Here is a 25,917-nt window from a genome sequence, read left to right as displayed (position 1 = left end):
ATGAGTATTTTGCATCAGTGTTTTCTGTGGAGAAGGACATGGAAGGTATAGAATGTGGGGAAATAGATGGTGATACCTTGAAAAATGTCCATATTATAGAGGAGGAAGTGCTGGATGTCTTGAAACGCATAAAAGTGGATAAATCCCCAGGACTTGATCAGGTGTACCCTAGAACTCTGTGGAAAGCTGGAGAAATGATTGATGGGCCTCTTGCTGAGATATTTGTATCATCGATAGTTACAGGTGAGGTGCCGGAAGACGGGATGTTGGCTCACGTGGTGTTACTGTTTAAGAAGAGTGGTAAGGACAAGTCAGGGAACTACAAAACGGTGAGCCGATGTCGGTTATGGGCAAGATGTACATGTATTTGGAAAGGCAAGGACTGATGAGGCATAGTCAGCATGGCTTTGTGTGTGGGAAATCATGTCTCACAAATGTGATTTGAGTTTTTCTTAAGTAACAAAGAGGATTGATGAGGGCAGAGCAGTGGACGTGATGTATATGGACTTCAGGAAGGCATTTGACAAGGTTCCCCATGGGAGACTGGTTAGCAACGTTAGATCTCATGGAATATAGGGAGAACTAGCCATTTGGATACAGAACTGGCTCAAAGGTAGAAGACAGAGGGTGGTGGTGGAGGGTTGTTTTTCAGACTGGAGGCCTGCGACCAGTGGAGTGCCACAAAGATCGGTGCTGGGCCCTCTACTTTTTGCCATTTACACAAATGATTTGGATGTGAACACAGGAGGTATTGTTAGTAAATTTGCAAATGACACCAAAATTGGAGGTGTAGTGAACAGCGAAGGTTACCTCAGATTATACCAGGATCTTGATCAGATGGGCAAATGGGCTGAGGAGTGGTAGATGGAGTTTAATTTAGACAAATGCAAGGTGCTGCATTTTGGAAAACCAAATCTTAGCAGGACATATACACTTAATGGTAAGGTCCTAGGGAGTGTCGCCGAATAAAGAGACCCTGGAGTGCAGGTTCATAGCTCCTTGAAAGTGGAGTCGCAGGTAGATAGGATAGTGAAGGCGGCGTTTGGAATGTTTTCCTTTATTGGTCAGAGTATTGAGTGCACGGATAGGGTGGTCATGTTGCAACTGTACAGGACTGTTGGAATATTGCGCGCAATTTTGGTCTCCTTCCTATCGGACGGATGTTGTGAAACTTGAAAGGGTTCAGAAAAGATTTACAAGGTTGCTGCCAGAGTTGGAGGATTTGAGCTATAGGGAGAGGTTGAATAGGCTGGGCCTATTTTCCCTGAGCATCGGAGGCTGAGGGGTGACCTGGAGGTTTATAAAATCCTGAGGGGCATGGATAGGATAAATTGACAAAGTCTCTTCCCTGCTGTGGGTGAGTCCAGAACTAGAGGGCATAGGTTTAAGGTGAGAGGAGAAAGATATAAAAGAGACCTACAGGGCAACTTTTTCACGCAGAAGGTGGTACGTGCATGGAATGAGCTGCCAGAGGAAGTGGAGAAGGCAAGTACAATTGCAACATTTAAAAGGCATCTGGATGGATATATGAATAGTAAGGATTTGGAGTGTATGGGCTAGGTGCTGGCAGGTTGGACTAGATTGGGTTGTCACGGACAAGTTGGACCGAAGGGTCTGTTTCCGTGCTGTACATCTCTATGGCTCTATTATATCAACCAATTAATGAGATGTATTGTCAAACACAGAAATATAATAAAAATAAAAATAAATATTGTACTCTAACTGGCTAAATGTTATATAAATTAGACCATGCAAAATAAGACTAGGAGTAGGCTGTTTAACCCTTTAAGGCTGCTCTACCATTCAATAGGATCATCATTGATCCAACAACACTCCTTATGTCCACTTGGAGGTGTTTTCTCTGGAACCCTCAATTCATCTACTGCTCAAGAATCCATCTCAGCCTTAAATACACACCGTCACTCTGCCTCGATAGCTCTGTGGCAAGGCATTCCAAAGATTCTCAACTCCTGAAATAGAACAAACATCTCATCTCAGTCTTAAATCGGCTCCTCCTTATCCTGAGACTGTGCCATCTAATCCTCGGCATCCTCTCAGTATTTACCTTGTCAAGTCCCTTAAGAACCCTGTATGTTTCAATGAATTTACCTCTCATTCTTCTAAGCTTCAATGAGTAGAGTCCCAACCTAGAGTCATAGAGTATACAGCACAAGAACAAGCCTTCAGTCCTACTCTTCCATGCTGACCAGGTTTCCCAAACTCAACTAGTCACATTTATTAGCACTTGGTTCATATCCCTTTAAACCTTTCCTATTCATATACCTGCCCAAATGTATTTTGATTCTTGTAACTGAAACTACATCTACTTCCTCTGGCAGTTCATTCCACATTCGAACCACCCTCTGTGCAAAGAAGTTGCCCTCATCCTTTTTAAATCTTTCTCTTCTCATTTTAAAAATTTATAAACCTCTCTAATGTTACCACTCAGTGCTGTCTAATCCTGAAGAAGGGCTCATGCCTGAAATGTCGATTCTCCTGCTCTTTGGATGCTGCCTGACCTGTTGCACTTTTCCAGCAACACATTTTCAGCTCTGATCTCCAGAATCTGCAGTCCTCACTTTCTCCTCCGCTGTCTAATCTTTCCTCATAAGACAATTCCTCAGTCCTGGGGATTATCCCAGTGAACATTCTTCGATCTGCCTCCAATGAAATAATATCTTTCCTTAAATAAGGGGAAAAAAGCTCACAGTTGCTGCAGGAATCTCACCAACACCTTGTACAGTTGCAGTAAGACTTCCATGCTCTTCTACTTTAACTCCCTCAAAATCAGGGCCAACATTCTGCTTCCTGATGACCTGTTGCACCTGCGTGCTAGCTTTGTGTGTTTCATGGACAAGTACTTGAGTGCCTTTGCATTGCAGTATTTCTACAGTTAAAAAACACAGTTCTTTAGTTTTCTCTTCCAAAATATACAACTTGACATTTTCCCATGTCATACTCCATTTGCGTATGTTTTGGCCATTTACTTAATCTATCAGTATCTCTCTGTAAACTGCTTGTATCCCTCTTGCAACTTGCCTTTTTACCTATTGTTGCATCTGCAAATCTGGCTAAAATCACTTCCTTCCTCCATTTCACTAATATATTATAAATAGTTGTGGTCCCAACATTGATTCCTAAGGAACCCCACTGGTTACAGGTTACCAACTCGCTGTTTCTTATCCATGCCATTGTGCTACCTCCAACACCATGTGCTCTTAAGTTTTTGTACGCTACCTTCCCAGACACATTCTGGAAGTCCAAATAAAACACATCTATTGGTTCCCCTCAATCCATTCAATGAACTCACTGCTGAAAAGAATGGGATAATTTTCTGGGAACATGCTCCCCTGATAATAGTAAAAGTTATTGCAACTTGTCGTAATCTCTCACTAGTTCAATTTTACCAGGCACGTGGAATTGGGAAACCAGCCAGGCAAGTCTAAAGAAAACAATAATTTATATTTCCTTTTCATTAGGTTCCAACAGTTCCATACCCAATTCTGCATAAAATTGCATGGAAGCAACTTGGTAAAAAAGTAAGCTACTCACTTTATAGCTATTCAATCACTTTGACTATGTGAGCTATGACTAGTCGATTTGACACAACAATTACAGTCCCAAATAAATCAAAGGCACAATCTTTTGAAATAGATGATAAAATTCAAACATTCAGTCTAACTTAAATTAGTAGCATAAGCAGCAATATTAAACAATGTTGTACTAAATACTTAGCAGTCCCAGAAAGATAGACCTTACCCAGAGATCATGTTCAGCATAATCAAACAATAGCCACACTTTCCTGTCTGCATGTGACAGAAATACTTTCTGGAGAGCAATAACGTTTGGGTGTTTCAACTCCCGCAGCAACTGTGAAAGAAAATATACCGTATTAAGATTACTACAACTGAAATGTACATTTCCATTGTAGGAGTGTTAACAGATCTTTCAATATGGTGTTTATTCTTAAAATCTTGAGATATTATTTTTAAAAACGTAATTAGTAACTTCATTTGCATCCACATCCTAAGTTTTATACTGACCAATATATGTTTGCTGCACTCAAAATGATTTCTGCATAAAAAATAAGTTTAAGACATTTAAATGGACAATGAACAAACGTTTCCAGGCTGTTTACAAGGGAATCAAAAGAATTATAACTCAGTTGCATAATTTCTTTGAATGGGATTCTCCACATCAAACTGAATTTGTCGACCTTTGTCTATTTCTTGTTTTTATTCACTCTTTTTAGCTATTCAACCAGCACAGTTCCAGGATATGACAGGATTTTAAAAATATTATGCTCCATTCATGGAATGTGGGTTTTGCTGGCTGGGTCAGCACTCATTGCTCATCCCTAGTTACCCTTGAGAAGCAAGTGCCGAGCTGCCTTATTGAACAGCTGCAAGCCATTTGATATAGTTACATCCACAATGCTGTTAGGAAGGGAGCTCGAGGATTTTATTCCAATGATGGAATGGAGATATAACTCCAAGTCAGGATAGTGTGCAGCTTGGAGGGTAACTCTGATATGTGCCTTAGAGATTGTAGGCTATTTGGGTAGGCAGGAGGGGAGATACTTGCTGCAAGATTCCTAGTCTCTAACCTGCTATTGTCATCACAATATTTATATGGTTAGCCCAGTTCAGTTTGTCAATGGCACACATTGCTGTTACTGTGCATCAGTGGTGGGTGAGTAAATGAATATAGGTGCCAAACAAGCAGGCTACTTTATGCTGGATGGTGTCAAGGTTCGAGCTCAAGTTAGAGTTCCACTCATCCGAGCAAGTGGGGAGTATTACATCACACTCCTGTCATGTACCTAGTAGATGGTGGACAAATCTTGGGAAGTCAAGAGGTTAGCTAACGATCCCTAGCCACTGTACCACTCTTGCGATTACTATATTTATTGTAATCACAATATTTATAATGGTTAGTTCAGTTCAGTTTCTTGTCAATGATGATCCCCAGGAAGTTTATAGCTGGAGATTTAGCGATAATGCCCTTGAATGTCCAAGAACAGTGGTTAATTCACCTCTTATTGGAGATGGGGTCATTGCCTGGCACTTGTGCAGTATGATGTTACTTACCAGTGATCAGCCCAAGCTTAGATATTGTCCAGGTCTTGCTGCACTTGGGATAGACTGCTTCACTATTTGAGTTGAACACTTCTATCAGCAGCAAATATACCCATTTCTGATCTTAAGAAGAAGGGACTGCTATTGATGAAGCAGCTAAAAATGATTGTACATACAGGCGGCACTGTGGCTCAGTGGTTAGTACTGTTGCTTCACAGGTTCGATTCTAGCCTTGGGCAACTGTGCAAACTCCACACAGACATTCTCCTGATGTCTGCGTGGGATTCCTCTAGGTGCTCTGGTTTTCTCCCACAGTCCAAAGATGTGCAGGGCATGCTAAATTGCCCACTGTGCTAGGTTCATTAGTCGGAGGGAAGTGGGTCTGGGTGGGCTACTCTTCTCAGGGTCGGTTGGACTGGTTGGACCGAAGAGCCTGTTTCCACACTGTAGGCTATTTAATCATACAATACTCCGATTCAACTCCATTTTGATTAGCCCTTTCCCACTCTTCCTATCTCTCCTTCACTTTTAATGGTTTGCACTGTTCTGTATGAGTTTTGCATACAAAATCTAATTGGCTACATAGGTGATTTACTGGTGGCAGTTAACAACTAAAAACAAAAAGTCACAGTGATTTGGTAAACTAAACATCCCCTTATGAACACCTGTACAGCTGACATTACTGACTTCCAACAATCACAATCATCTTTCCTTTCGCTGAATGTGACTCCAAACCAACAATACTCAATCCAATATGGACTTGATGTTAAGGGAAGGGACTTGAGGGATAATGTTTTCACACAGAGGGTGATTCGCACATGGAACGAACTGCCAGAGGAAATGGTAGATTCAAGTACAATTGCAACACTTAAAAGACATTTGGATAGGTAAGTGAATGGGAAAGGTTTGAGGGTATGAGCCAAATGCAGGCAAGTTGTACTAAGTAAGATTGGGAAACTCGGTAGGCATGGATGAGTTGAACTGAAGGGTCTATTTCTATGCTGTCCAATTATGGCAGTCACTCTCACCTCCCCTCTCAAACTCAGACAGGATCAGTCAGCTCATGGTGACTGCACCAGCTCTCCAAACTAGCATTTCACCTAATGCCATTCTCCTGCCTTACACTGGTAACCTTCCAAATTGTTCCTCTTCAAATAGCAGTTGCATTTGGTTTGAATACATAGATTGACTCTGTCTTGACTATACCTTCAGGAAGTGAACTCCAGCCTCTAAACAACTTACTGCATGAAAATAAAACCCTCTCACGTGGATTTTGTTCCTTTTGCTGATCAAGTGGTAAGTTCTCCCCACCTATTCTGTCCGGACCCCACATGGTTGTGAATGCCTCTATCAAATCTCCTCTCTGCTGTCTCATTTGCAAGAAAAAAAATCCTAACTGCTCCAACTATCTTCAGAACTGAAGCTGCTTTTTGTTGAAGCCATTCTCATAAACCTCCCTGCACCTTCTCTGATGCCATCACATCCTTCCTGAACTGTAGTGTCTAGACCCAAGCAATATTCCAGCTGAAGCCAAACACGTGTCTAATCCAGGTACAACCTCCTTGCAGCTGTAATCTATGCCTCAGTCAGTCTAGAACACCAGATGCTTCATTAATTTGTTATGAAGATGCGTGTTCTGTATCTTTATGAAAGTTATAAACTAGCAGAACTACCTGACAGCACCGTGTTCTGAGTAAGATACAATGTAACATGTAGTCCCAGCAGCTAGGGTAGCTGATTGCCTGGAGACAAAAACAAATTTGAATTAGGCCAATCAGTTTAAATTTTACCTCCCAAAAAATACAAAACTCCAATCAAGTTTGTCAATATTGTAAATTCAATCTTAAAAGCCAATGACACAATCTGATGCTTTGGGATATAAGACCTCAAAAAAAAAGAACAGTTGGGGGAGAATTGCTAGAAGACCAACAGATGTAAGCTTGCTACTAAGAACTGAGAGGAACCTGTGTCGAGAAGGAGTTTGCACAGAGCAAAAAAACATCGACACTGAGCTGGAGAGAACATCTCCAGGAAGAAGATACCATAACTGGCTGGTTTTTAACTTTGAATTTTTCAGTAAATCTTAATCGGGGGTTTTATTGGACTAGTATTATAAAAGGGGAAGTAAAAGATAGGTTAGAGGAAGGAGTTGTAGTTCGTTAATTAGTCTCTGTTACACTTTAAGAAATAAAGTTATTTTTTACTTCAAATAGTTCTTGGCCTCTCGAATCTTCACAGATTAATGCATGGAATAAACCTTTGCTGTGTTGCTGGCTTAAGTTAAGCAGGAGGGTTTACCCAGTGTCATAAAGTGCACACTCAACTTATCCTTCCACCTTTAATGATTTATGCATTCATACACCCAGAAACCTCTGCCCTTGCACCTCTTAAAAATTGTGCCCTTTACCTTTTCTTATCCGTGAAAAGGAATCATTTCACATTTTACTGCTTTGAACGGCATCTGCTACTTGTTCGTCCATTACACCAACTTGTCTTGTCCTTTCCAAGTTCAAAACTATCTTCCTCAGAGTTTAGAATGTTTACAAGTTTTATCTCATCTGCCAATATCAGTCTCCATCAGGTCACAACTTGAGGGAGAGTATTATATGTTCCTAAAACCAATATGGATTAAGAAAAATTTTAACCTGCCCCTTCATCAATTATTTACAAACCAGAGAAAGTAATCAGTTACTATTCCATCTCTAAATATCAGTATAAGATTCAGGGAACATGGCATCTTTTCTTGATTCATTAACACTTTGGCTGATTTGTAAACTAACCCAACAGCTTTTTGGCTGAATTGGTTCTGTTGAGTTTCATGAAGGTTGTCACTCCACGAGGCATCTCAGTAGTCTCCTCAGGCTACTTACTAGGCGCTTCTCGGTAACTACCTACCCCATCTACATGCTCTTCACATCGGATTCTAGCCCAGATTGGACTGGCATCTCTAGTGTTATGGCATCTTTAAAAGGCATGGTGCATCTGGCCCAGCACTGCTATTCTGTAGTTGCCCTGCTTGGTTCTTGACATTTGCTTGGAACATGGCAGAGAAGGGAAAATTGGCACTCCATTTTGCAGTAAGACCTAAAGGTCTTACTTGGTGGATCATCCAATTCCCCTAGGATCAGTAGAGGATGCCAAGACACCAGAGCGGTCAGAGGTTGTCAGGACAAGAAAGATTGAAACAATAGTAGTGTTTCCCATTAGAACTCAGGTTATGGGTCAATGTGATCAAATTGTTTGAAATTATCACAAGTACACAATACAGATAAAATCAGACTTCTATCAGGAACCGCGAAATCTAAAAAGAGTTGACTCATGTATATATAACACATAAATCTAAGTTGTTTTGATTAAATGGCAAAAGAAACTAATTGACTAAGAGTCATGAAGCTGTGAAGTTTACTTTCAAAGCTAGAAGTTAAGGCAGAAGCACAAAATTCAGGCATAGGTACGTCATACAGAAGCAGATTGTATGATTATGACTACGACCTGCCAATTCAGGTTAACATCATAACAGACTGAATGGAGTAAATAACCGCATTCCACACAATGACCTTGATGCATTCGATATAGTATGGGGAACATGTGACGATGCTGCCCCTTTAGCAAGGCTATTTTGTCCTTGGGTTTAGTTTTTTAAAAAAAGTGAGGGCGTAAAGGCAGAGGTGGCAAATTGGTCACAGCATTCAGTAATGGAGTGGAGAGGTCACGTGGTTTGACAGGACATTGGTTAGGCCACTCTTGGAATATTCTGTGCAATTCTGGTCTTCCTCCGATAAGAAGGATATTCTGAAACTTGAAAAGGATTCAGAAAAGATTTACAAAGATGTTGCCAGGGTTGGAGGGTTTGAACTATAGGAAGAGGCTGAATAGGCTGGGCATGTTTTCCCCGGATTGTCGGAGGTTGAGGTTTATAAAATCGTGAGAGGCATGGATAAGGTGAATAGACAAGGTCTTTTCCCTGGGATGGGGGAGTCTAGAACTCGAGACACAGGGTGGTGTATGTGTGGAATGAGCTGTCAGAATGAGTGGTGGATGCTGGTACAATTACAATATTTGAAAAAGCACCTGGATAGGTATATGAATAGGAAGGGTTTAAGAGGGCCAGTGTTGGCATATGGGACTAGACCTATTTAGGAAATCTGGTTAGCATCGATGAATTGGACCGAAGAGTATGTTTCCACGCTATACATTTCTATGGCTCTAAGACTCTATAAATGTCTGGGAAAGAGTCTAGTTTAACAAGGGCACAGGAGTGGCCAGTGCTCCCAGTTCAGGTTTTTTTTCTAGTTTATTTTTAGTTGAAACAATGAGAACTGCTGCAGTCTGGAGAAAGATTCTAGGCTTCAGCAGATGATTCTTGACTGACTTCCTTCTCTGAAGTCTCTTAAGAACCTTTGAATTTACCTTTGGACAAGGGGTGGCTTATGCACTGTTACAGGAATTGGAACAGTTCCTTAGTTAAGTTGCGGTGTTGAGTTGTTTGAGCTTTCAAATACTGACGTTATTCTAAATTCTGTTTCTTTTGTTCATGTTTCAACAGTAGTCTTTAAATAAACTCTGTTTTGCTTAAAGCTAAGTGGTTTGATCAGTTGCATCACTTCTGGAATATCCACTTTACATTTGCCTTTAAAACAAGAAAAAGTCAGGGTCTCAACTCCCTTCTTAAAACATTTTAAAGGGTTCTGGCCTAACCTATAAACAAACGCTGTCCAAGCACTCGTCATACATTGACAACAGAGCACGAGTTAGAAATTTGGAAAATTCTGTACAGGGAAGTTCAGTATATGATGGTTAAATACTTCAAATAATGAATTAATCTCAAGAAATGGATTGTGTGTACATCTACAATCCTTTTAAGTTTTCTACAATTGTCTGCCTTTTCATTATTGAAAAGTTGGTTTAATGGATTTGATAAATCTGTGTATCGGGTACTCTTCTGCCAATATTGCAGGATCCTGAAGCATGATCAAAACAATAATATTTCGTAAACCCCTAAATTGCCAAATTTTGGCAAAAAACATGAATATTAATGATTTAGACCTCTGAATCAATAATACCAAGTTAACAGCAATAATCGATACTGAAGTTTTTCACAAGTTAGAAGACAACATTACTAAATTTACAACATGGATATGTAATTGGCAAATAAATTTGAACACAAATAATTGTGAAAAATTACATTTTGGTGAGGAACTAAAGTCACATACAGGTGTCATTATTTATCTTGAGATCTGGGAACAACTCCAGTGCAAACATCCGAGTACACTAACCTACTCACCGTGATTGCATCATCCCCATCACGAACTCAGGGCTTGTCTGACAGCACCTTGCAAACCCATGACTTTTACCACCTCGAAGGTCAATTGCAGCAAACACATGAGAACATCACCACCTGCAAGTTCTCCTCCAAGCCACACATCATCCTAATTTGGAACAATATACCCACTCTTTCACTGCCACTGGGCTAAAATCCTCTAAGTGCTTTCATAACTGCGCTGTGGTTATACTTAAAAGTCATGGACTGCAGCAATTCCAAGAACTAGCTCACCACTACATCAGCAGGATGCTTTGGGAAGGGAACCTTTGCTGACATAACGAACAACTGCACTCACCCCTCAAATATTTAAAATAAATTTGCACTAAGTACACTGGCTAGAAATATTATTCCTGAGTCAACTCCCTTGTTATACCACCTATGGCACAACATGTCTGAAAAGTGAAGACACATATTTGGATTTGTAGAGAAAGGATACTCAATTCTCACAGCAGACAGCTTCCCTTTGTCAGGCAACCGAACTCACTTCATTGTCACCATTGCCATTAAATGGCCCCTACCCTCTTCCCATCTAGCCCTCCTGCAACTCGCATCTTTCCATTTTCATGCTTGTTTTGCTCATGGTTCCTTCATTCCCTTCATTTCAAGATTGAAAGAGACACCTAAACTGGACCTGAGTTATGCACTTGACCTTGTCATCATGTGTACTATTTATACCTGCATTTTATAGGACCAACGTATTTCCCCCCCCCCCCCCCCCCCGCCGAGTAGAAAAAAAATGGAGACAGCAATGTGTGACACAACCTGGCCACAAAAAGAAATTTGGATCTGATCTGAATTCCATGCCTCTTGTTGGATTTTCAGCCACTTCCCTTTTCCTCTAGTTGTTCAGAAGCTGGATAAACAATTGGTGGCACAACCAGAAGTCTCATGCATGGCAGCAGCAGGATCATTCAGAATAACTTCTTCTCAACCGCCATACACAGGTTTGTTTCCTCCCAACCACGCTGATGCTCAAGACATCGATTCTGTCCCCAGGGTAGCAGCAGCAGCAAAAGCAAGAGGGTGAAAATCGACGCTTGGAGAAGCTGAAACAGAGCAATGGGGAGAAACAGAACTGATGATTGGAGAAGCAGCTACTTAAAGGATCAGTCTTTGTTCCTCCAATCAAGTTCTGCATTGATTCCCACTCTCAACAAGGAGCCCATGTCTGCAGTTGTTCAGCCATGGACCTCAAAGGAGTGATAATCCAAAATAATACTGCATAGAATTAACCATTCTAGAATTTTATGCCCCATTATTGCCTTTTTGAAGGGCTACTTGTCACACTGAAGGAAGATGAACTCTGTAGTTTGAAGCATACTCACATAATACCCAAGAATAAAAAATATGCTGAACACGATGGAGAGCAAAGCATTTATTAGCCCAAATCCAAAATTCACAAAAGTTACAATATTCATCGATAAGACTATAACAATCAATATTTTGAGACAAACATAGTAAGTCACAGAGTAGTATCTACAATTCATCACCATATCAATGAATTGGGTGGCACAGTGGTTAGCACAGCTCCTCCCAGTGCTAGGGAACCCGGAACAATTCAACCTTGGGCGGTTATCCATGTGGAGTTTGCACATTCTCTGTGTGTCTGCATGGGTTTCCTCCGGGTGTTCCAGTTTACTCCCACAGTCCAAAGATGTGCATGTTAGGTGGATTGACCAAGCTAAATTACCCATAGTTTCCAGAGATGTGCAGACTACGTGGATTAGCCATGGGAAATGCAAAGTTATAGGGATAAGGTAGAGAGATGAGTATGGTTCAGAAGCTCTTTGGAGCAGCGGTGTAGGCCTGCTTCCACACTGTAGCAATGTTATGATTCGCTACGATTTAAAGAAGGACAGAAAAGCAAAGGAGAGGGTGCAAGAATAATTCACAAGGATACTAGCACTGTGAAATTAGAGAATGAGTGGTCATAGTTTTAGGATAAGAGGAAGCAGAATTAAAAGAGAGATGAGGAGAAACTACTTTGCTGAAATTTGTGCATCTGTGGAATTTACTAACTAAGACTGTGGCGAATGTCACAATAGAGCAAACTTGAGGAGGAGACAGACAAATTTTTAATTAGCAGCAAGTTGAAGGTTTTTGGAGAGTGGGCAGAAAAGCGGAATTAAAGCCAACATGAGCCATGCCCACACCAAATGGAGAAGGTTCAAGGGGCTGAATTATTTTCTTCTACTCCAAGTTTTATCTTATATCCACCAAGAATGAGTAACAAGTCTTTTGGAGAATAAAAAGCAAGCTATTTGAAATTAAAGGTTTGGAAACAGATGTTTCCACATGTTGCAAAATGTGAAACTCAAAACTACTACAAAACAAAATAGAAAATTCAAAATAAACTTAATTTCTAAGTGACTAGAAGAAATGTGAAACGTATTGTCATAACCAAAAATTGAGGCAAATCACAAATACATTTACAGGTAGTTCTAGGATAACCCAGCTGTTGGCAGCACGATTTGGCTATAATGCCACTGAAGAATTAGGGAACAGTATTTGTGATTTTTGCAATTGAGCAACTGCAGCAGAAACCGGCGCGTGTGCTGCGTTCTGCGCATACGCCCGTGTCCACATCAAAATCTCCGCTCCATTCTGTGCATGCGCCTATGTCCATACCATTCTGTGCTCATGTCAGTGCTCACGCCACGGCATGCACGTGTGACAACGGTGCTGGTCTTTCTACTGTTCTATACACACAACGTCCAAGCCTAAGGCTCAGGGCCGTTCTGCATATGCACAATATCAGCGCCAGTCTTTGAGCCATTCTGCGCATGTGCCAATGTCCATGTCAAATTCTCCGCACCATTCTCCACGCATGCACCGAAGTCCATGCCATTCTGTGCTTGTGTTGGTGTGTGCACCATGTCTTACATGTGCTACATTGATGCCAGTCTTCATGCTATTCTGCACAAGCAACGTCCAAGCCTCAATCTCTTGCCATTCTGTGCATGTGCGATGTCAGCACCGGTCTTTGTGCTGTTCTGCGCATACATCGATGTCAGCTGCCAACAGAGCAGCTTTCTATGACAGGTACTATACAGACAGGCAGCTTGTTTACATTTTTAAAATGTACTCGGTTAAATTTATTTTTGTTTCATTAATAAGTAGGATTTCAACCTTTATTCAGGCTGTGTGTTCGACTGTTGGGTGATTTTTGAGCGATCGTGAGTGGTATTTTTTGCTGGCCTGCCCCTCACTTTTTCCATAAGCCCCATTATAGTATTTCTATCAAGTGATGTTCTATTAAGTGAGGTTTCGTTGGAACACAACCACAGCATTATAGGAGAACTATCTGTGAGGGGAATCTAAATAAACATATGGAGAGTAAGGATATTGAAGGTTCTAGTGGTGGGAAAGGTTCCAGGATCCTTAAGTTGGGCCAAAAAAACAGTTTGTGTGTTGGTATGTTCTGTAATATTACATTTCAATCACCTCAGGATTACCAAACTACTGCAAATTTTTGAAAGATTATGTTATATTCAAAGTTTGAATCACCGTTCAGACCTTGACTACATGGCTCTGATGTCAGAATTAACAGACTATTATTGCTTCATCAGGCTTTACAACAGAGAGGCCAAGTGTCATTACATGATGCATGCTTGGATGCACACAATCTCAAACCAGAAGTAATATGCAATTGCAGTATGTGGAAAACTGGGTATAAGAATGAAGAATGGAGCAAATGCTAGAAAATCAAAAAGCAGAAACACAAAAAAAGGAAATATGGGTTTGTGGAAGGAAAAAGGTCAGGTTAATTTTTTTAAGCACAGATATTGACCAAGATTCTGCAATCAAGACATTATTCTGTTTCTGCCCCTGTCAAATATTGATGTGTTTTTGTATAGTTGTTACATTTTCTACTTTTATGTACGAACTAGTGCATGATTTCAAGTTTATCTAGCTCAACTGTCGAGTAACCTTTACTTTTACCTGACTTGCTTGCCTGTTTCTCCTTCAAATAAGCTTCTTTATTTTTAACATATGGTTTGGGCATCACTGGCAAGGGTGGCACATTTCCCTAATTGTCTTGAATTGCATGGCTTGTTTGGCACTCAGGACAGTGAGGAGTCAAGCACATTTCTGTGGATCTGGAGTTAGACATAGGCTGGACCAGTTAAGGATGGCAGATTTCCTTTACAAAAGAACATTAGTGAACAATCAACATAACTTACATGTTTACCATTAGATTAGGTTTTTTAAAAAATTCAGATTTTACTGAATTCAAATTTCACTATTTGCCATATTGGGATTTGAACCCACATCCTCTGAGCATTGATCTGGGGCTCTCAATTACCAATTCAGGGACAATTATACCAGCCCCTCCTCTTTTCATGAAATATATAGCATTTGGCAATAACTGAGACACCACAGTTTCTACAAAGCAAGAGAGCTGGAAACCTGAAAGCCCTTCAACAAGAACTAGTCTTGTCATAACCTAATACAGAGGTGAGGAATACGTATTAAGCCATCAGAAGCAAAAAAATAAAAACTACAAAAAGTCTATAAAAACTACTTCTCCAATCTGGTTATTTACACATTCATAAATGAGTATATTAGATAGCAGATTAAAATATTCTTAAAATTTCCTGTAAATATGAAGAATGAAGCAATAATTTCTATATTTGTTTTCATAAGTGACAGTTGTAAGTACTAAGGTCACACATTTCATGGAAATACTGCAAATTCAATTGCAAATCTGCCCTTTACAACATGAAAGACGTACAATGACAATGGTTTGTAATCATAAGTCGTTTTTTTTTCTAGAATCCATCTACAAGATAATTGCCAATGATCTTTTCTATAATGGAACAGTTTTTTGATAACAGTGTTCTGATAAGAAATATTTACATTTGATCTGATACATGTGACTTTGACAGGTCATGTTTATGTAAATTTGATTTATCTTGCCCTTCCACATAAATAATTCACCAAGAGTGCACTATTTTGACGGAAGAATTCTTTGTTTATTCACTCATAGGATATGAGCATTGCTGGCTTGGCCAGCATTTTTATTCCCCAACCTTGTTGCCCTTGAGGTGATGGTGGCAAGCTGCCATTTTGAATCGCTGCAGTCCTTGTACTGTAGGTAGACTCAATGCCATAGGAAGAAATCCAGCAGCATTGTGGGTCTAACTAAAGAACACTTGTTACGTGCTCTCTCTTCAGCTCACCAGTCCTTTTGCTATTGCTTCCTTCTCCAAAACCCTTGTCAGGAAGCAAGGCAGCAGGTGGGAGCATCAGGAAAATAGGTGTCCAGTGAAAGGTGGCAAAGCTGCAGAATGTTTGCAAAAAAGGCCAAGTATGCTCAGGTACCATGCTAAAAACATGCTATGACAAACATGTTTTAAATCAAAGTTACCTGTACATGTGAAGCAAAGTAAAGAATTACAGGACAGGGCATACAAAAGTTTGAAAAATATTTCAAAGGGCATATTCCATAATAAAGTCAAAATTCTGCTCAAAAGATCCACACAAGGTAATCTGTTTATGGCCCACCACAACTGAAAAACAAAATAATGGGTGTGTGTTTGTGACACCTACATTGTAATCTGGGATGAAGCTCCAAACTTTGTCGCTTTTTTCTGGTCCACAGTATTTGAACACAGCATTCAGCAGGGTTACATGCTACTGTTTAAAAACCTTTAATTTTTGTCATCTTGTTCAGCAGTAGCTGACATTTCTTTTCAAACCAATGACTCCTACACCTGGAAGGAGGAGAACAGGAAATATATGGGAACACCACTTGGAACTGTATTACCGTTCCTTCACTGTCATGGGTAAAAACCCCAGAATGCCCTTCGCAACAGCAGTATGGAAGCACATACGCCCCAAGGAATGCAGTGGTTCAAGAGGTAGTTCACTCCAAACCTCCCAAAGGGAAAACAGGAACGGGCAATATGCCCTGCTTAAACCAACAAAGTTAACGTCTCGTGAACAAATTCAAAATTCCTGATCTGACCTCCTGATCATGAACAAGTCTTTGCTTTTTGTTCCAACCAACTGGGATAGGACACCTTGACACCTTAAAATTTTAAGTCATACTAACGGCTGAAGCTTTTTATAAAAAACAAAGGTACACAGAGTACCCAGATTTACCAGACTTTCAGACAGAGGGTGACAGAAGGCGTGGATCAGGTTTCTGCATAAAACAAGGTTTGTTTTGCTTTAAAAAAAGTCAATTGACTATAGTTACAAACAAACAGATATAAACACTGGCATATAACACCATTAACTAGAACACTAATCCTCACAAAACACACCTACTCTCTCTCTCATGGACAAACAAATAGGAAAAATAGATTACTGGAGGAAGTTGAAAAAATAGAAAATCAGTTTTGTGCTCTTTGCTTCCCAGTTCCAATATTGGGAGTAGCCTAATTTGGCTAGCAAATCCTCTGTATTCAGTTGTCTTTCTCAATAAGTTTCAATTGGCTTTTAAGCAGTATGGGCAAATGATCAACTTCTAGTAGGTCTGATTTATCAATTCAAAAGTCACAACTGCAGAAAAGGTAACTGGCTTTCATCAAGTTTAAACTGAATTTTTTATAAATTACAGAGAATAGATTCGGGAGAATAACAGCACACAATTTTTTCACTCTGTGCTTCTGTGTCACAGTCACCAAGAACTATAGCACAGGAAAGAGAGCCCAGGGTCAAAAACAACCGTTTAACTATTCTAATCACATTTCCAACTCTTGGTCCACAGCCTTGTGTGCCTTAGCATTGCATGTACATGAAAATACTTCTTAATAGGATATCAGGGTTCTGCCTTTGTAACTTGCTGCCTGCAAGATGGTAGAGTCCCACTGTCTTCTGGGTAAAAAAGTATTTCTCATATCTTATCTAAATCTATCTTTAATCTAGTTTCCCTCATCATTGATCCCTCAGTCAATGGGAAAAGTTTCTGTCTGGCTACTCTATCTATGTCCCTCAATTTCATCAGTTCACTCATGTCCCCTCTTAATCTCTTCTTTTCTAAGGAAAAAAACTCCAGTCTGTCTAATGTCTCTTCATAACTAAAACTCTCCAGCCCAGACTACATTGCTGAACGCTTTCAAGTTTCACAAAGATTTACAATGATGTTACCAAGGTTGGAGGTTTAGAGCTATAGGAAGAGGCTGAATAGACAGGGGCTATTTTCCCAAGAGCATCAGAGGCTGAAAGGTGACCTCATAGAGGTTTATAAAATCAGAGGGGCATTGATAGGATAAATAGACCAAGTCTTTTCCCTGGGGCAGGGGAGTCTAAAACTGATGACATAGGTTTAAAGGTGAGAGGGGAAAGATTTAAAAGGGATCAAAGGGGCAACATTTTCACACAGAGGGTGCTGCGTATATAGAATGAGCTACCAGAGGAAATGGGGAGTCTGATATAATTACAGCATTTGTAAGGCATCTGGATAGGTACAGGAATAGGAAGGGATTAGAGGGATATGGGCCAAGTGCTGGCAAAAGGGACTAGATTTATTTGGGATATCTGGTTAGCACGGGTGTGTTGGACTGAAGGGTTTGTTTCTGTGCTGTACATCTCTGACTCTGTAACATCCTGGTTAATCTCCTTTGCACCCTCTACAATATTATCACTTCCATCCGAAAATATGGGTGGCACAACTGCACACAATATTCTATCTGTGGCCTAACCAACATTTTATACAGTTCTAGTATCACTACCCTGCTCTTAAAGTCTATGCCTCGACCAATAAAGGCAAGTAACTTAAAAGCCTTCTTAACGAATGTATCTACTGGTCACATTATCTTATGACACTGATGTACATGCACACCAAGGTCCATCTGATCCTCAGGCTTTCCAGGGTCCTACCAAGTCATCATGTTCTCCCTCCCTATGTTTCTGTAATTTGTTTCCAGTTCCAACCTGCTCAGTTAGCTGAGAACTAATCAGCTTCAATTACAAACAAATCAATTCCTGATGGTCTGTGCATTAAAGGACCCATTGCTATAATTAAAAGTTCACAATCAAATTCCTTGCTGTGAAATTATGCAGCAATCCTGGTAAACCCTTGTTTTTACAAACAGTTCTCTCTCATGGCAGTCCACAGTATTAACGGCAAATATAAAACAGCATGGTTCTTAATTTTGAAATTTGTACTTTGTACACCTATCTAATCCTCTCAGACCAAAGTTGCATCAATACAATGGTGTACTTGCACTGCAGCAAACCTTCCCTCACTTTATCCCCATAATCAAACACACTTGATAGGCCAAGTAGCTTCTTTCTGTGCTGTTATGATCAAATGAGAAAGGAAGAATTGCTTATCAAAGACGTTTTAGAAAATGATTTTTAGAAAATGATTTTCAGAAAATGGGCTATTAAGGTAAAGTAACTTTCTCATTCCACAGTGTTGGGTAAGTTGCATATCCATTTTCGTTGTGAAGTCATTGAATGCCTCTACTTCCCTCACATGCATACAAATTATATACAAGGATTAATCCTTCTTCCAAGGATCTTTGTCCTTTGGTGGCATTTGCTGAAACAAACAGCATAGTTTTAAACAAACTGCACACTTTTTTAGTCATTATTACAATGAGATCATTAATATCCACCTAACACAGCAAAAGTACATAAGACCTCAATGCACATTCTCAGGAGAATAACCCACACTGTCAATGAAGAAATTTGCAATCAGTAAATTTAGATGTCACCTTTTTGAGAGGATGGGCAATTACTTTGTTTGCATTCAGAATTTGTTTTTGGCAGGACACAATCTTGTGTCAGGTCCCATTTCAAATTGACTAATTATTTTGATTAATTTCCAAGAGTTAATAAAAGCTTTATTAAATTTGTCACAAATTGTTTACTCAAGAAAAAATAAAATTTTCTTTTGTTTGAGCTTTCTATTTGAAACAAAAATAATTGTATTTACTTACTGCTATTTCTCTGCAAGCAGACATAGAAATTCCAGTACCCTCTATTTGTTTTAAAGCGTAGTCTTTGTCATCTTTCCTATACAAAACAAATATAAAAATAAAACAATTTATTGCAGAACAGAGCTTATAATTCACAAAGACTCTGACAAAAATAGTGCACTTGCTAAATGTTTATTTTATGTTATTAGAAAGTTATGATGTTGTACAGAGCAAATGCTTTATGAAAGTAACTAAAACTGAAGTTTACTTTTGAACCACACTTTCACCTGTTCATTTCTGAATTGAGCTTCATGCCTAACCGTAGGGCTGACAGAAGCATTTTGCAAATGGAAAACTCTTCAACTTACATGGCAATCAGCATTTAGCTGACTTTATTTATTAAACTACAGGAAATTGTGCAGGATGGAACCCCAGGCACAAAATGTCATCAGATTCCATGTCTTGATCACTTGTGTTCATATTGACCAAACATTTTAAGAGAATCATAGAATTCCTACAATATGGAAAGATGCCATTCTGCCCATGAAGTCTGTACCAACCCTCTAAAGAGCATCTCACCCGGACCGCGGTCTTATCCCCGTAACCAGCACCTAATCCACCTAACCTGCACATCCCTGGACACTACGGGACAATTTAGCATGGCGAATCCACTTAATCTGTGGATCTAGCACATCCTTAGACTGTTGGTGGAAACCCACACAGACACAGGGAGAACATGCAAACTCCACACAGTCGCTCAGGGCTGGAATCGAACCTAGGTCCCTGGCGCCGTGAAGCAGTACTGCTAACCACAGAACTACCATGCTGCCCTTCAGTCTTCATCATGAAGCATGCAGAACAAAATTCCAGTTATATCTGTAAATAAGAAAGAGAAGGGATAGAGAAACTAGTCATTCCTCCACATCTGCAAGGGTTCTGTTTCTGAGAACTCCCATGAATGATGAAATTCGTGAGTACAGAGCTCATTTAAAAGGTTAAAATGAGGTTAAAATTGTGGATATGCAAGTTTTGCTCACAGACATTGAATTTTGCTTTTTTTTTAGTGCAGAAGGGAAGTGATATGAAGCAAACTCCAGTAGAGCTAAGGATGACAAGACCCCAGGTCCACATGGACTTTGTGCTAGGTTCTTAGAAGAGGTGGATAATGTGGCATTAGCATTGGTGGTAATTTTACAAAATTCTCTAAACTCCGGAAAGTTTACATCAGAAGATTAAGAAACGTCAGCATGATTGTGTGTAAGGGAAATCATGTTGAACCAGGCTTCGCTGAAGGAGTAACACATGCAGTGGATAAAGAGGAGCCTGTAAACCTGTTGTACTTGGATTTTAAGACAACATTTGATAAGGTGCTACATAAAAGTTTATTGCAGAAAATAAAACTCATGGTGTTGAGGAGTAATGTATTAGCATAGATAAAAGGCTAGCTGACTAACAGAAATTAAAGCGTGCATGAATGGGTCTTTAATTGGCAGAATGTAACTGGTGAAATCCCATGGGGGTCTGTGCTGAGACCTCAGCATTTTATAACTTACCTCAATCAGTTAGATTACGGAAACAAAGGCCTGGTCACGAAATTCACAGACAACAAAAAAAGAGTAGTATTATATTTTGTAGACAAAAGGAGTTTTCAGACAAACATTAGATATTAGAAAGAGAGCAAAAATCTTGTAAATGAAGATTTAACATAGGAAAATATGAAGTTCACTTTGGCACGAAGAACGTAAAAGCAGATTTTGCACGTTCTACTTGTATCTGCATGCATTTCTGTTGGGTGCGCTGGTTTCCTCCCACATTCCAAACATATGCAAGTTATTTAGAATGGCCAATCTAAATAGGTAAATGCAGATTTAGGGGGGAATTTTGGGTTTGGGTGCGATGCTCTTTGGAGGGTCAGTATAGGGATTCTGTGATGCTAGAGTATTACCTAAATGGGAAATTACTGCATAATTAAGAGATGCACGAGTCATAAACCTGGCATGCAAGTATTGCAAGGGACAAAAAAGGCAAATGGAAAATTATTCTAAATGCAAGAATTGAATCTAAAAGTATATTAAGCTTTAGTTCTACATACAGGGCATTAGCAAGGTCACATTTTGGTTATTCCATTTAGTTTTGGTCTCATTATTTATAGTAGGAAATAAATACTTTGGTGATTTACTAGATACCTGGAGCGAGTGAGCTGTCTTATAAGGATATGTTGGACAGGTAGACTTGTTTCTACTGGAGATGAGAAGAGTAGTAGGTGACTTGTTTCAAGTATACATGATCCTGAATGATCTTGAAAGATTGATGTGGAAAAGATTTCCTCGTGGGTGAGTCCTGAACTAGGAGGCACAGTTTAAAAATTGTGTCACTCTCTGGGACAGAGAAAAGGAGAAATCTTGTTTCTCAGAGTTGAGAGACTGGAAAACACTCTACTTTAGGTGGCAGAGTCATGCAATACTTTTTAAGACACAGGTAGACCAATTCTTAGGCAAAGGAATCAAAATATTATATTTAAGGGGTAGATGAGAATGTCGAAGTCAAAGTGCAAAAAAGATCAGCCATGATGTTACTGAAAGGTGGAGCAGGCTTGAAGGTTTGAATCTGCTCCCCCTTTTTCTGCTTCTATTTATATGTTCAAACTTTCTTCAATGTTTAAGATGGAGCAATGACAGTAATTCGAAGTAACATTGAAACAGCTGTACTGGGACTACAGACATGGGAAAATTCAAGATAATCCAGAATTTTATCTGATTCACATAACCAAGGAAACCTCTGGAGCCACACAACACCACCACTCCACCAAAAACGAAGGAAAATCTTACTTCTTCAAAAATTAAAAATCACACAAGACCAGGTTATAGTCCAACAGGTTTAACTGAAAGTTCTAGCTTTTGGAGCGCTGCCCCTTTATCAGGTGGTTGTGGAGCAGCGCTCCCAAAGCTAGTGCTTCCAATTAAACCTGTTGGCATATAACTTGTGCGATTTTTAACTTTATACAGCCCAGTCCAACACCGGCATCTCCAAATCATTACTTCTGCAAACTCACCAAAATTAAATTTTAAAATTTCATGCAGTTTAGACTGATCCCTGAACTGCTTAATTGTTACAGGGAAGATTGAAATTTCAATTAGAAAAACAGAGTATATTTCCTTTATTTAGAAGCCCACACCACAACCAAACAGCTTACAGAACAATCACATTGCTATTAACCAGTCAAATGTGTTTAGTGCTGATACAAGAAAGCAAATCTTCGTGCCACAATTTCTTCCTACATTTGTGCTCGGAATGACATAATATGGACGGGATGGAAAGATTTAAATATAAAAAAGAGACATGGATGTTTGGAACCATGAACTGCTTCCTACTAACGTGGGCAATGGAAAAATTCACAGTTTGGTTGGGCTTTTAACAATGCGGTATTTCACTAATTCTATCCTGAACTGCATTACAAAATATTTAACAGTAATTGTATCAAATTGAACACTATGAATTAAACTGAAAGCTGTTTATGACTAAAACAAGAAGGTTAAATTTATACTAGGTAAAATGATGGATTTATCAGTATGTTATTTGTTCAAATTTGCGAATGAGTCATCTTTGTGTACATTTACAGTATTTTTGCGGAAGGACTTCAACACCATCTTATTTCATCATTCCTTCCCCACCCTATTTAGTGCATTTCCTAGTATCCACAAAATTTTAAAAATTAGAAATTAACAAGGGGAAATTGTCAGCTCGCAAGTAAAACCGTGTCAAACAAGGATGAATAATCATCTTCCAAATTAATTATTTCTGTAATCTGTATAATTAGTCAGCTACAAATACAGTACTTAAAAAGATATTTGCATCAAGTAATAATAAATAGGAAAAAAAAAGGTCAAACTCAGAGCTATGACTGCAGCAAAAATGCTTGGGTTGGCCACTGAGAAACTATGGCCATTAAATAAAATATTTGCTGCAAACTTAAATAGTTCCTTTACAAAACCAACAATTAGCAGAACCTAAAGCAATTATTCAAACATTTAAATGATAAAACCAATATGTAACTTTCAAAATATGACAAATTTTCCAGGCCTCTCTGAACACAGGATTAGTCCCACGGGGCTAAAGAATTGCAAATGTGACACCGCTGTTGAGAAAGGGACAAAGAATAACTCCAGAAACTACAGACCTATCAGCTTCATATCAATAGTGGGAGAACTGACAAGAGTCATAATGCAGATTAAGGTAAATACAGTATAACTTCCATTATCTGAACGAGATGGGCAGGGAATATTTTGTTTGTATAACTGATCATTCAGATAACTGATCTGATCGTAAACCAGCAGTAATTTGAGTGCCAGTTATCGAACATGCTTCAGTTATCCGGCAATGCATACCATAATGATGTTTAACTGATAACTCAGTGCTGAGTTGCCTAATGCCATTTTTCCAGGACCTTAAGATTTTGTTCGGATAATCCAAAATTGGATAATTGACGTTTGGATAATTGAGGTTGTACTCTATACACTTAGAGAAAAATAAGTTAATACTAGACAGTCACCATGGCTTTGTCAAGGGCAAGTCATGTTTGACAAATTTAATTGAATTATTGGATGAGGTGACACAAGCAGTCAATGACAGTAGTGCTGTGGATGTTGTACATTTGGACTTCCAGGAAGCATCTGAAGCCTTGTAACAGGATGGTTAGCAAATTACAAATGTCTGGTATTGATGGGTCCTCGGCAAAACATGGATTAGAAGTTAGCTAAAAGACAGAAAACAGAGGATAGATAGATGGCAATTTCTAATGCTAAAGAGAGTTAAAAATAGTGTTCTCCAGAGTCGGTGTTGGAACGCTTGCTTTTTCGGATTTATATAAACAATTTGGAGATGGGTATTAAAAGGTAAAATCTGTAAATTTGCAGATGAGACTAAATTAGACAGAATAGTGAAATGTGAGATGATACGGAGTAATTTCAGAGAGACAATGACAAGTTGGCTAAATGGGCAGATATCTGGCAGATGAAGTTCAATACAGAGAAATGTGAGGTAATGCATTTTGGTAGAAGAAAATGAAAGACAATACAGACTGAAATGGTACAACTTTGATGGGAGTACATGAGCAAAGATGTCGTCCTGCTCTTCCACGCGCACCCCCCCCCCCGCCCCCGCACCCCAATCAAAGAGAAATGCTCAGAGACCCAGTATAGTTTTACTTCCTTCATCTTTATTCCAAGCCCTGGAGGGAGAGAGAACCATCGCCCATGTGCACAGAGACAGGAGTTCACGGCCTTCTCTGGAAGAGCAGTTTCTCATTGAACTATATAGCCATTTTACAGGGAGGAACATCCAGATAAGGCAACTACATATTGTAACGGTCACCCAATCAATCAGCAAGAGTCAATAGTAAAGACTAAGCTATCTGCTATTACACAACGAATAACTGGCTTCACATAATGAATATTCCTCACTTGGTTAACTGTTGTTACATACTGAATGCTGCCTCATCTTGTTAAATGGCTCCACATAATGACTGCTTTTCCACCTTATTAACCCATGACCCTTGCCTGCAGCACCCCATTGTTAACTAAGTTCTTACTTGATCTGAGTCATGCTCAACTGAACCACTTTTCATAAACTCAGAATTAATTATTTCGCTGCCTGCTTATACATTATATACATTCTCATTCCCTCCTTTTATCATTTCATGATAACCACCGAGATAGCACTACCAGCTTTCATAAGACTCTGACAGCCAATATTTAAGAAGTGACACACAGCATAAAATGATTATAGCAACAAAAAAAACTCGTTCGTTACAGTAATTGGAGTTTGAAGAATCCTCCCATGTAGAAACAAAATCACCAATAAAGTTCTTAAATCCACAGTCCTTAGTGACCACTCCATCCCCTGCAAGTCGAGCTAAAACGAGCCTGTTCTCCAGGCATCTCCTTCAGTAAAGACCAACCTGAAAACAAAATCCAGTCTGTCCTTGCACACCACTCCACAGAGAAATCTGATTTGTTGGATAAGAGCAGTTAAATGCTACACAAAACTGACAAGACTTCCATCCTTCCAGAGATGCTTCAGATGGAGGACACCAGCACATCCGAGTGAGCAGAGCAGCAGCTGTAACTGCAGGCTAGGTGACTGCAGCATCCCTTGCTGCTTCTGCTCTGCTGTTAAATGTAACACATGCCAACTGCTGTTGTGATGTTAGCTTGATCAGTGAACCTTCATATCGCTTAAATGAACGAAAGACAAGGTAAAACTCAAGTGGTTTAACGTCTGTCGGAAGGTCACTGACAGAAAACGTACCGACATCCTCTTTACTGTTGTTAACGTTTCACTTTTCATGCTCATGACTGGGGCACTGATTGAATCTGTTGGATCAGGCTGTGAAGGGATGGGCTGTGGTTCAAAGGCGTGCTTAACCTGTGAACGGAGAAACTCTAGAGACGACGTTAGCTACTGAAAGTATCTCTGCATTTCCTCTCTCATTCGTTCCTTACCAAGGGGGTTATCAGTTTGAAGACAGTCACATATTTAACTACACTAAATTGTGCCTCCCTATTTCAACATTCTCAGTCATCTTTAAGTCTGTTACTCTGGTCACTATTTATGACATTATCAAGTTTTATACAATCCATAA

The 25,917-nt window shown here is 39.5% G+C and overlaps 1 protein-coding gene across 4 annotated transcripts in view; it reads right to left on the bottom strand.

The window, feature by feature from the left end:
• The window catches only part of cdk8 (cyclin dependent kinase 8), a 143,453-nt gene that overhangs the window by 61,298 nt on the left and 56,238 nt on the right, over nucleotides 1–25,917 (bottom strand). For 3 of the 4 annotated variants that reach the window (XM_060826745.1, XM_060826747.1, XM_060826748.1), the window contains exons 2-3: nucleotides 19,299–19,374; nucleotides 3,760–3,870 (exon numbers count right to left, since the gene is read on the bottom strand). In XM_060826745.1, the coding sequence (XP_060682728.1) occupies nucleotides 3,760–3,870; nucleotides 19,299–19,374 (187 nt within the window). The remainder of the gene's footprint in view (nucleotides 1–3,759; nucleotides 3,871–19,298; nucleotides 19,375–25,917) is intronic. The other variant, XM_060826749.1, reaches the window with a different exon arrangement.

This window comes from Hemiscyllium ocellatum, chromosome 6 (assembly GCF_020745735.1).
Source record: "Hemiscyllium ocellatum isolate sHemOce1 chromosome 6, sHemOce1.pat.X.cur, whole genome shotgun sequence".
NCBI classification, from domain to species: domain Eukaryota; kingdom Metazoa; phylum Chordata; class Chondrichthyes; order Orectolobiformes; family Hemiscylliidae; genus Hemiscyllium; species Hemiscyllium ocellatum.
The sequence above is the reverse complement of the archived record's forward strand: the minus strand, read 5'-3'. Positions and strand labels throughout refer to the sequence as shown.